The sequence below is a fragment of the Panthera tigris genome, chromosome B1, assembly GCF_018350195.1.
Source record: "Panthera tigris isolate Pti1 chromosome B1, P.tigris_Pti1_mat1.1, whole genome shotgun sequence".
Classification (NCBI taxonomy): domain Eukaryota; kingdom Metazoa; phylum Chordata; class Mammalia; order Carnivora; family Felidae; genus Panthera; species Panthera tigris.
The window spans coordinates 96,232,576-96,245,050 of record NC_056663.1 but is presented as its reverse complement, the minus strand read 5'-3'; the positions used below and the strand labels follow the sequence as shown (position 1 = coordinate 96,245,050).

General features: G+C 39.6%; 2 protein-coding genes across 6 annotated transcripts in view; one reads left to right on the top strand and one right to left on the bottom strand.

Moving 5' to 3' along the window:
• MFSD8 (major facilitator superfamily domain containing 8) overlaps window positions 1-1,070 on the bottom strand; it is a 69,715-nt gene extending 68,645 nt beyond the window's left edge. Inside the window, exon 1 of one of the 3 annotated variants that reach the window (XR_006216785.1) lies at window positions 882-1,070. Coding sequence is in view for 1 of the 3 variants with exons in the window: in XM_042983930.1 (XP_042839864.1) it covers window positions 882-946 (65 nt within the window). In the remaining 2 variants the exon portion in view is untranslated. The remainder of the gene's footprint in view (window positions 1-881) is intronic. The other 2 variants (XM_042983930.1, XM_042983931.1) reach the window with 2 other exon arrangements.
• ABHD18 (abhydrolase domain containing 18) overlaps window positions 1,070-12,475 on the top strand; it is a 49,295-nt gene continuing 37,889 nt past the window's right edge. The window contains exons 1-2 of one of the 3 annotated variants that reach the window (XM_015541892.2): window positions 1,070-1,086; window positions 1,278-1,432. The gene's annotated coding sequence lies outside the window, so the exon portion shown is untranslated. Of the gene's footprint in view, window positions 1,087-1,119; window positions 1,136-1,175; window positions 1,433-12,475 lie in introns of those variants that run through there. The other 2 variants (XM_042983933.1, XM_042983934.1) reach the window with 2 other exon arrangements.

Below are 12,475 nucleotides of genomic sequence, written 5' to 3'. Positions count from 1 at the left end.
AACAGAATAGGCAGAAAAACTAAAAAGTAAACAGAAAACATTAAAAGTGTAGCAAGTGCAGAATAAATTGGTAAGGAAGTGTAAGAAAGTAGTGTAGAAGAAAAAAACTAATATAGAAGCAAATAGTCCAAAATGTCTCAATAGGCCCTGAGGACATCACTCTATTATGACACATTTCAACATTGATAATAATTGTATTGATCTCAATTTAAAATATAGGTAATCTGCAATGCCTATATTCCGTTTAGTAAACTGGGGACCAGAGAGATACACTGTCCAGAGTTTCAAACAAAGTGGTTAAAATAAAAGTTTGGTGCTTTAGAGACAAATGAGCAAAAATTAACATGGTGGTTGACAGCTTAACTGTGCATTAAATTACTTGATAAATTAGGCTTCAAACATAATGATACTTAATTCCATTTTCTTAAAAACAAAAATAGATTCTTAATTGCGGAGTAAGAGACAAACTGTAACAATTCTAAATTGCTGTCCATAAACTAGGATTAAAATAACTGGAAATAATAAAGGGCGACCTAAGAGAGGTATCTTCAAGCATCGATTAAAACCCTCATTTCGGAACTTCTGGGAGAGGTGTAAAGTGATGAGTTCTGTAGAGGAATGCAGAATGTAGACACTTAAAGGCTGCAACACTGTTGGAATGAAGGCAGTTTGAGTTTCTCTGACACCTTCACCAGAACCCTCTGGCTCACCGCGGACCTCTTTTCTCAGGCGCAGGAGCACATCTGCCTGTCTCACCCGACCTGCCGCAGCCTCCCGCCGCCCTGAGACCCATCTTTCGGTTCCGTAAGGCTGACGCCAGGAAAGAGGCCAGTCCCAATAGCGCAGGAAGATGAGGGGGCTTTCTCCCAACATCCGCTCACCTGCTTCCGGGTGTGCGGTCGCCTAAGAGCGGCTCCTGCTCGGTGTCGATCCCCGGACTCGCCATAGTTACACGGCCTACGAGGCGGAGGCCTACTCTCGCGACACCTCCTGCTCCCCTCCCTTCTCACTTGGCCAAAGCTGTCAAAAGAAGCCGGCAAGTGCGCGTGCGCGCCCACCAACTAGAAGTGGGTGGAGCGCCCCGAGGTCAGTGACGGAGTCGCGACGTAGTCTGGACCCGGCAGGGCGGGAAGAGGTCAGGGGCGGGGCCCTGTGTCCTAGCTTTCTTACGTCCATCGGTACCTCGTTGCCTCCCAGGACTTCGTGGGGAACAGCGGGGGAGGGGTTAAGGGCGTGACTAAACGGCTACCCCGCCCCGGGCTCGTCCCTCTCTGTAGGCTTCGCTTTCTGCGCCCCCTTGCTCCTACGTGCCTGGAGAGGTTGCGTCGCTGCAGTTGGGGCTCCGACCGAAGGCAAGTCCTGGGAGCCCCGGAAGGACAGTGCCGGGAGGCTCGGCCAGCTGGACAGCAGGCGCCCTAAGAACGGCCATTGGGTAAGTAGCCGGTCCAGGCCGCACTCCCCCAGCCTTCAGCACTGCGTACGTGCCAGGAGGCAGGGACTGGGGGCGCAGGGCTTGGCTGGAGACGCGGGGGCGCGCTCTGGCCGACCCGGGTGAGTTAGGCTGGCAGGCGGTCCCTTTACCCCTATGGAGGGTGGAATTGTCTCGGTGCTGTTGTTTTCTCGCTCCGCTAACTACAAAGGCATCTTACCGGTAGTGCCTTGTTTGGGCCTGGATGGTGGTTCTGAAGGTGGGGACCCTCAAATCGGCATCTTACTGCTGCCTGCGCCGACTGGGGGATTCAGTCAAGCACGATGCCACTCAGCAGACCCTGCCGCTGTAACCTACGGGTTAGAAAAGGCACAGCACCAGTTTAGCGGTGACCAGCTCCTTTCATAATAAAGATGACATTTTTCGAAAATATGGGGTTTTTTCCCCAGTAGATTTTGATGCTCTATTTCCTTGTACTTACATATTAGCATCTTACAAGTAGGCTTCTGAACTAATTAGTACCAGTAGTCATTATATGTCATAATTATTGTTTTGTTAGTGCCAATACATTCTCATGTGATTTCATTTGATAACAACTGTCCTATGAGATAGATAAAACAGACACATTTATATTTCAGAGAACTAAGGTTCAGACAAGTTGATAACTTACTCAGAGTCACTTGGTGTAAAAGTGGCAGAATTGGGATTCAATTCGATTCTTTCAACCAATATTTATAAGCAGTTACCCTATGCCAGGCCCTATATTAGTTATATGTTGTGTGGTAAATGCCATCAGTTCTAACCTTTGTCTTTTTTGTGACCTTCTTGTGTTTATCCTGTCAGGCACATGAACAGCTAGACTTGAAATGTGATTTCTATTAGTTCAGAATTATTTTCTGAATCCAGACTTGACTCTTTGTGCTTGGATTCAGTCTTGCAAATTTGTCTAACAGCTCACAAAAACTTACCAGATTCCTATGACTGGTTCCAAAAAAGTACATAGGTGAAAAAAAAAAAAAAAAGGTTTGTTTTGTTTTGTTTTGTTTTGTTTTTGCCATAATGTTGCTTTAATGTATCATTGACTTTTTTTTGAAACCCTGAAGTCTAGTAGTCTAGCACAGTGTGTGTGTGTGTTTCACATGGGACTTTTAACTAGTATTGCACCAAGCAGAATGATTGCTAGATAAATACATGTTGAGTGAGTGATTATTGAATTACCTCATTTAATCCCTACAACAATTCTCTGAGTTGGGATTATGTCAAGCATACAAGGAAATTGAAAGCATGGAGAATAATTAATTTGCCTAGGATCATACGTTAATAAGTAACAGAGCTAGAATCCAAGAAACACAGGACTCCTGAGTGTAAAGCCTGTGCTTTTTTTCATCAGCAGCCTTCCTATGAAAATATTTTTAAGAAGAATCTTTTCCTATATCTCTTAAAATATATCAAAACAGTTGATCAATTTTTATATAAATTGAACAATTTGCTATGTGTGTATAGTAGGCCAGATACTAGTCCCCTTTTATAGGTTAAGGTGGCTTACTCAAGGTCACATAGCTAGTGAAGGAACCCAGGTCTTCTGACACTGCTATTTTCCATTGCTACCTCCAAGTGATGACTTTAGACCACAAAAGTACATGGAATGACTATGTGTAAAACAAGTGAAATCTAAATAAGCTCTGTGTATTATACCATAGGGGAAAAGAAAGAAAGAAAGAAAGAAAGAAAGAAAGAAAGAAAGAAAGAAAGAAAACCATTTCTTAGGAACAGTGTACCCAAACAAAGTAAATATTTAAAAAACCTTTTAAAAATCTTACTTTCTTTAATGCCCATGGAAAAGAAGAACTAAGTTTGAAAAGAGATTAGATTATTTGCTGAATGTTTCACATAAGGATATGAGACAATCCACCAGTTATATTTCCTTAGATGACTGCTTAAAATAGATAGCCACCCCTCAAAATGAACAGATAAACTTCCTATTTATGGATTAACTTTGTGAGGATAAAAATCCAGGAAAAATTAGGATTGCATTGTTTAAATGCTTAACTGTTAGAGTGATAGATAAAAGTACTATATGGTATATAGACTCTGAGTGCCACTTTAGCAATAGTGCTCATTTCTAGGAAAGACTTTTCATTCTTCTGCGCTGTAGTAGAACTACTTTTGTTGAAGTGTGTTTTTGTAGAAGTACTTTGATGTTTCCTTTTGTGTTGGCTTTATAAAACTATAGATAACATTTGTATCAGTTTGGCTTTATACATACTTAAAAAAAAATGGGTCCTGTCTCTGCAGAAACTCACTGGTGTCAATCCAGCCTGACATAAAGTCTTTAAGTATCAGATGTGCCTCTAGATGATGCCTCCTTTTGGTGAATTGGACTTATTGCTACTCTGGACTTTATTTGTTCATGGCATTGGATACCAGTTAGCCCTGTTTAGAAGACTTATGTTTTAGAATGTCCCAGAAATCAATATTAATATTGTTCTTGGAACTGAAACTGGACTTAAGAGGTTCTGTGTAACCCTAATCTCCATAACCAAATTTATAGCAGGCTTTGTGTGTTCTTGATTTGCTTTCTGTAGCTTACTGGCAGGTTAATATAGCAAGGAGTATGCTGGTTCCAGATTTGGAGCGCTGACTGTTAAGGCCTATATTATATGGAATGAAAGTGATTTGGAAAGCTTTTCTGCTATAGGGTTGAAAATTAGAAATGACTAAATGACTTAGACATCTAATAAACATTGTACTTTAGAAAATATTTGAAGAGTTCATTGTTCTCAGGTCTTTTCCTGCTTCCCTTGAACTTACTTTTGTATATTTGCCTTTGTTTACCAACTAAGAAAGAATATTGTATAGAAAAATGGGATGTCTAATGAGCAGTTTAGTACTTTTCTCCTTATTGTAAAATTTGAGTATTGGAATTTTGCTTTTTTTTAAAAAAATGCCTATTTAGTTTTGAGAGAGATAGCACGTGTGAGCAGGTGAGGGGCAGAGAGAGGGCGACAGAGGATCTGAAGCAGTCAGCCCAACATGAGGCTCGAGCTCATGAACCACCAGCTCATGACCTGAGCTGAAGTTGGATGCTCAACCAACTGAGCCACCCAGGCCCCTGCTTTTTTTTTTTTTTTTTTTTTTTTTTAATACTAACGGGGAATCTGCTAATTGCTGTTGATGCCACGGATGCTAGAAAGGAAGACATCAACCCCATCCTTTTCCCCCACTATAGAGAAAATAAATGGTCTGTGATGATGTTATGTTACATGGCAAAGTTGATGGGATGACACTCCTATGGTTACATTAGGTTTTATTTTAGATTCCATCTTGCTAGCACATTCTCACTCTCCTGTTGGCCTTGAAGAAGTAAGCTGCCCTTTTGTGAACTCCTATGGAAGACAGCCGTGTTGTAGGGAACCATAGATAGCCCTTCGGAACTGAGGTTGGCCTCTGGCTAACAAACAGCAAAATATTGAAACTCTTAGGCTGATAGCTGCAAACAAATCAATTCTGCCAACAACCTGAGTGAGCTTGGAAGCAGGTTCTTCTCCATTCAAGCTTCCAGAAGAGAACAGAGCCCAACTGACATTTTAATGGAAGCTAGATGAGACCTGAAAGCAGAAAACCCAGGTAGGCTGGGTTCTCTGAAACTAATCCTCAAGATGGGGGAAGTGAGAAGTTGGGGAAAACCAATTAAAGTGATTTGTTATTCAAATTATTCTATTTAAAGTGGCACCTGAGTGGCTCAGGTTGAGGTCCTGATCTCACATTGCTGAGGTCCAGTCCCAGTCCTGCATCGGGTTCTGCGTTGACAGTACAGAACCTGCTTGGAATTCCCACTCCCTCTCTCTTCCCCTACCCTGCTTGTGCTCACTCACTCTCTCTCAAAATAAATAAATGAACATTAAAAAAATTATTCTATTTAAAGGCCTTAGTGAGGTCTTCAAATATTTAAATTATGCAATGGCATATTGTTGAAGAGAATAAATAATACATGCTTTAAGTTCTGTTCTTAGACAATAGGATAATGAACTACTTATCCTTACTGGGAAAGTTATCAAGAGGGAAAGGAAGTATCAATTTACTTCTGAAAAATTTTATAGAGAGACTGTCAACTCCAATTTCTACATTTTTTCCCAGTTTTTTTATTGTGGTAAAATCATCATATAAAATGATTTATGTGTGGTACACATCATATAAAATTTACCATCTTAACCGTTTTTAAGTGTACATTCAGTGGTATTAAGTTCAGTCATACTGTTGTGCAAACAGTACCACCATCCATATATAGAATTCTTCATCTTACAAATTGAAACTCTCTATACATTATACAATATTCCTGGCCCCCTTCCCTGTCCCCCCCAGCCTCTGGTAACTACAATTCCCCTTTCTATTTATGAATCTGGCTGCTCTATGTACCTCACAAAAGTAGAATCATTCAGTATTTGTCTTTTTGTGACTGGCTTGTTTCACCTAGCCAAGGTGAATGTAATGTAATGTCCTCAAAGTCCTCCATGTTGTAGCATGTTAGAATTCCATTCCTTCCTAAGGCTGCATAATATTCCATTGTATGTATACACCACATTTTGTTTATCCATTCATCATTGGTGGTCACCAATGATGGTGGTGGGTTTTTTCCATCTGTTAGCTACTAAACTATAAATTTTAAGAAAGCAGACACAACATGGCTAATTAAATAATTAGTGTTTGTTTTAGATGGAATACTGATTTTAGGAGTACCTTGTGACATATTTAATTATTTTAAAATCAGTATTTATGTTGTGCCTGGGTGGCTCAGTCAGTTAAGTGTTCAACTTCAGATCAGGTCAAGACCTCACGGTTCATGAATTTGAGCCCCACGTCAGGCTCTGTGCTAACAGCTTGGAGTCTGGAGTCTGCTTCAGATTCTGTGTCTCCTCTCTCTGCCTCTCTCCTGCTCGTTCTCTTTCTCTCTCTCTCTCTCAAAAATAAATAAACATAAAAAAAAGATCCCTTCCAAAAAATAAAAATCAGTATTTACATTTTATTTATATCATTTTATAAGATTGGACAATTTATGGTTTTAATACAGTATTTTATAGTTGTATCTTTGCATTTGTGACGTTATCGTGACATTTGTGAGATATCTATGATTTATTTGATTTTCTAGCCCAGGAGTCACCAAACTATGGCTTATGGGCCAACCTGTCTGCTTTTGTATAGCCCATGAACTATGAATAGTTTGTACAGATAAACGCTAGTGCTCAATTTAGTGATGGGGCATTAACATTGAACCCACTTTAAACAAAATCCCAAGAAAAAAAAATTCAGTCTTTTCATTAATAGACATATAGTATAAAAGATTACCTATTATTATCATATTTTGAATTTCCTCAGTAAAATTTTGTGAATATTAGTTTTCTTTTTTGTGATTTTGTATACCTACATAATACCTTTGAGTTCACCTCTTAGCTAGCAAAGTCTATAATATTTACTATCTAACTCTTTATAGAAAAGTTTGCAGGATCTCTCCTCTGTTTTATATGTAACATTGTTCTTTTGAGATACTATTTGTAAACATGTTACAACAGAAACTAAGATTTTATGTTTATATCGTTTATTTAATATTTTTCCATGCAGGGGGCACCTGGATGGCTCAGTTGGTTAAGTGTGTAACCATTGATACTGGCTTAGGTCATGATCTCACAGTCATTGGACTGAGGCCCATGTCCCACTCCATGCTGATCATGGAACCTGCTTGGGAATCTATCCCGCTCTCTGTGTCCCCCCACACCCCCAGGAAATAAATAAACATTAAAAAAAAATACTGTAAAACCTTGGGTTGTGAGTAACTTGTTCTGCGAGCGTTCCAGAAGACAAACATTTCCAATAAATTTTAACTTGATAAACAACCGATGTCTTGCAATGTGAGTAGTATGTGATGCCAAATGTCACATGGTCACAACTGAGCCAATGGTTCTTGAAATTCGCTTCGATATACAAGTGCTTTGGATTATAAGCATGTTTCTGGAATGAAATCATGCTCACAAACCAAGTTTTTACTGTATGTTTTTCCATGCAGAATTCTATAAGGTATCATTTTGTAATTGGATATATTTAGTACAATTTTTTTTTAATATTCTTTAGGTTTTTTTTTTTTTTTCATTTTCAGATAAATATTCTGTCCAAACTAGGTGTACTATTAAAGATATGTCAAGGGGCGCCTGGGTGGCTCAGTCGGTTAAAGCATCTGACTCCTGATTTCAGCTCAGGTCATGATCCACAGTTTGTGAGTTCAAGCCCCACGTTAGGCTCAGGGCTGAAGGTGCAGAGCCTGCTTGAGATTCTCTCTCTCTGTCCCTTCCCCTCACTCTCTTTCTCCCTTAAAAATAAATATTCAAAAAAAAAAAAGATATCTTGGGGGCACCTGGGTGGTTCAGTCAGTTAAGTGTCTGACTCTTAATTTTAGCTCCAGTCATGATATCATGGTTTGTGAATTCCAGCCCCCCATCAAGCTCTGTGCTGACAGTGTGAAGCCTCCTTGGGATATTCCCTCTCTCTCTCTCTCTCTCTCTCTCTCCCTCCCTCCCTCCCTCTCCCTCTCCCCCCGCCCCTCCCCCACTTACGCTAGCACATGGACGCATGTGCTCTCTCTCAAAATGGATAAACATTTAAAAAAAGAAATCTTGGAAAAATATTAATCAAATACAGTAAAACCTTGGATCGTAAGTAACTTGTTCTGGAAGTGTTTTGCAAGATGAGCAAACATTTCTAATTAGTTTTAACTTGAAAAGTGAGCGATGTCTTACAACAAGTAGTATGTGATGCCAAATGTCACATGATCACAGCTGAGCCAATGGTTCTTGAAATTCGCTTTGATATACGAGTGCTTTGGATTACAAGCATGTTTCTGGAACAAATTATGCTTGCAAACCAAGGTTTTAACTGTATAATGAGAAATCTGTTTTAAAGGCAGGCTTGTAGAGGCACCTGGGTGGCTTGGTCATTTAAGCATCCAACTTTGGCTTGGGTCATGATCTCTCAGTTTGTGAGTTTGAGCCCTGCATTGGGTCTCTGCTGTCAGTGCAGAGCCTGATTCAGATTCTCTGTCACCCTCCCTCTCTACCCCCTTCCCCACTTGCATTCTGTCTCTGCCATTCAAAAATAAATAAATATTTTAAAAAATTAAAGGCAAGTTTGTAAAATTCCTTAGGATACTAGTTTAAGAAGCATAATCCTGGAAGTTGGTAACATGAATGGAACTTTTTCACTTTATGACTTGTGATCCTGGCTTTCTGATATGGCTCAGCCTGTATGAAACTGGAAGGAGAGAATGCTGTTGTAGAGACAGGCATATTCCATTACAGAGGAATAAGTCTCCCCTAACTATTTGATATGCTCATTCATGGAAAGCAGTTCTAATACAAAAGTCATGGTATTGATGGAAAAAATCTAGAATAAAACACTTTCTTATGATATAGTAATATTCATCTAAAGAAAAAGGAATCCTGGGGCACCTGGGTGGCTCGGTCCGTTGAGCATCCGACTTCGACCCAGGTCATGATCTCATGATCTCATGATCTCAGACTCACAGCTTGTGAGTTTGAGCCCCAGATCGGGCTCTATGCTGACAGCTCGGAACCTGGAGTCTGCTTTGGATTCTGTGTCTCCCTCTCTCTCTGCCCCTAACCCACTCGCATTCTGTCTCTGTCTCTCTCATAAATAAACATTAAAAAAGAATTTTAAAAAAATAAAGAAAAAGGAATCCTTGGGTGCCTGGGTGGTTCAGTCGGTTAAACATCTGACTCTTGATTTCGGCTCAGGTCATGATCTCACAGTTTGTGATTTTGAGCCCCATGTCGGGCTCTGTGCTGACAGCTCAGAGCCTAGAGCCTGCTTTGGATTCTTTGTCTCCCTCTCTCTCTCTTTTCCCCTCCCCTGTTCATGCTCTGTCTCTGTCTCTCTCTCAAAAAAATAAAAAAAAAGTTTTTTAAAGAAAAAGGAATCATATTCATAGTAGTTATCACAAATACTAAATATAGTAATCATGTAACATGTTTAATAAAAATACGTAAAGAATAGAATAAAATATTAATAGAGAAAATAAAACTGGATGGAAAGGCTAAAAAAATAATAACACTGCTACTAAGTTAAAAAAAAATTTATTTTTATTTTTGAAAGAGAGACACAGAAAACGTGAGTGGAGGAGGGGCAGAAAGAGAGAGGGAGACACACAATCTGAAACAGGCTCTAGGCTCCAAACTGTCAGCACAGAGCCCGACATAGGGCTTGAACTTGGGAATGGCAAGATCACGACTTGAGCTAAAGCTGGACACTTAACTGACTGAACCATCCAGGTGCACCCAGTGTTAGTAAGTTAATATGTGGATTGAACACAGTATCGGTTACATTACAAATAGGAGATTTTATAAGTTATGGCAAACATAAGTAGGATGTAAATGAAAAACTCATTGTAGACATTTAAACACTAAAACAACACTTTCTAAGAGCTGCTTGAAAGGGGTTTTAAAAATAGAATAGAAATAGAAGGGAAGCTTCTAAACCCATTCTATAAAGCCAGCATAGCCTTGATTCTGAAACCAAAGACCCCACTTAAAAGGAGAATTACAGGCCAATATCTGATGAAACTGGATGCAAAAATTCTCAACTAGATACTAGCAAATCAAATCCAACAGCATATTAAAAGAATTATATATACCATGATCAAGTGGGATTTATTCCTGGGCTGCAGGGGTGGTTCAATATTTGCAAAAAATCTATGTGATACACCAAATTAATAAAAGAAAAGATAAGAACCATATGATCCTTTCAATAGGAAAAGAAAAAGCATTTGATAAAATGCAGCATCCTTTCTTGATAAAAAATATCAAGAAAGTAGGGATTGAAGGAACATACCTCAACATCATAAAAGCCATAAATGAAAGGCCCACAACTAATATCATCCTCAATGGGGAAAAACCTAGAGCTTTCCCCCTAAGGTCAGGAACATGACAGGGATGTCCACTCTCACCACTGTTGTTCAACATAGTACTGGAAGTCCTCACCTCAGCAGTCAGATAACAAAAAGAAATCAGGAAAGAAGTCAAACTCTCACTCTTCACAGACAACTCTTTGTGGAAAAACCTGAAAGACTCCACCAAAAAACTGCTAGAACTGATACGTGAATTCAGCAAAGCCACAGGATATAAAATCAACATACAGAAATCTGTTGCATTTCTATACACAAATAATGAGGCAACAGAAAGAGAAATCAAGGAATCAATCCCATTTACAATTGCAACAAAACCCAGAAGATAACCTAGGAATAAAACTAACCAAAGAGGTAAAAGATCTGTTTGCTGGAAAAAAGCTTAGGAAAGAAATTGAAGAAGACACAAAGAAATGGGAAAACGTTCCATGCTCATGGATTGGAAGAGCAAATATTGTTAAAATGTCTGTACTATCCAAAGCAGTCTACACATTCAGTTCAGTGCCTATCAAAATAACACCAGCATTGGTCACAAAACTAGAACAAACAATCCTAAAATTTGTATGGAACCAGAAAAGACCCTGAATAGCCAAAGTAATGTTGAAAAAGAAAACCAAAATTGGAGTCATCACAACTCTGGACTTAAACTGTATTACAGAGTTGTAATCATCCAGACTGGTTCTAGCACAAAAAAAGACACATAGATCAATTGAACACAATAGAGGAAAGAGTATGCAGTGGATAAAAGAAAGTCTCTTCAGTAAATGGTTCTGGGAAAACTGGACACCAACATGCAAAAAAATGAAACCGGAGCACTTTCTTACACCATACACAAACTCAAAATGGATGAAAGACCTAAATTTGAGACAGGAAACCACCAAAATCCTAGAGGGCAGCAATCTCTTTGACATTGGCCTTAGCAACTTTTTACTAAACACATCTCCGGAGGCAAGGGAAACAAAAGCAAAAATGAACTGTTGGGGCCTCAGCTAGATAAAAAGCTTCTGCACAGCAAAGGAAACAATCAACAAAACTAAAAAGCAACTGATGGAATGGGAGAAGGTATTTGCAAATGACATATGGGATAAAGTGTTAGTATCCAAAATCTGTAAAGAACTTGCCAAATTCAGGGTGCCTGGGTGGCTCAGTCCGTTAAGCATCTGATTCTTGGTTTCGGCTCAGGTCATGATCTCACAGTTTCGTGAGTTCGAGCACCACATCAGGCTCCAGGCGGCAGTGCAGAGCCTGCTTGGGATTCTTTGTTTCCCTCTCTCTGCCCCTCCACCACTTGTGCTATCTCTGTCTCTCTCAAAATAAGTAAATTTAAAAAAATTAAGAAAAAAAGAACTTACCAAATTCAACACCCAAAAAACAAATAATCCAGTGAAGATGGACAAAAGACATGAATAGATATTTTTCTAAAGAAATCCATATGGCTAACAGATACACGAAAAGATACTCAACATCACTCATCATCAGAGAAATACAAATCAATAGCACAATGAAATACCTCCTCACACCTGCCCGAATGGCTAAAATTAACAGTTGAGGAAACAACAGATGTTGGCAAGGATACGGAGAAGGGGGAACCCTTTTGCACTGTTGGTGGGAATGCAAACTGGTGCAGCCATTCTGGAAAACAGTATGGAGGTTCCTCAAGAAATTAAAAACAGAACTACCTTATGACCCAGCAATTGCACTACTGGGTATTTATCCAAAGGATACAAAAATGCTGATTTGAAGGGGTACATGCATCCCCATGTTTATAGCAGCACTATCAGCAATAGCCAAATTATGGAAAGAGCCTAAATGTCCATTGACTGATGAATGGATAAAGAAGAGGTAGTAAGGGCACCTGGGTGGCTCAGTTGGTTAAGCATCCAACTTCAGCTCAGGTCATGATCTCATGGTTCATGGGTTCGAGCCTCGCTCAGGCTCTGTGCTGACAGCTCAGAGGCTGGAACCTTCTTTGGATTCTGTGTCTCCCTTTCTCTCTGTCCGTCCCTTGCTCACGCTCTGTCTCTCTCAAAAATAAATACTAAAAAACAAAGAAGAGGTGTAAATGTATATATAGAATGGAA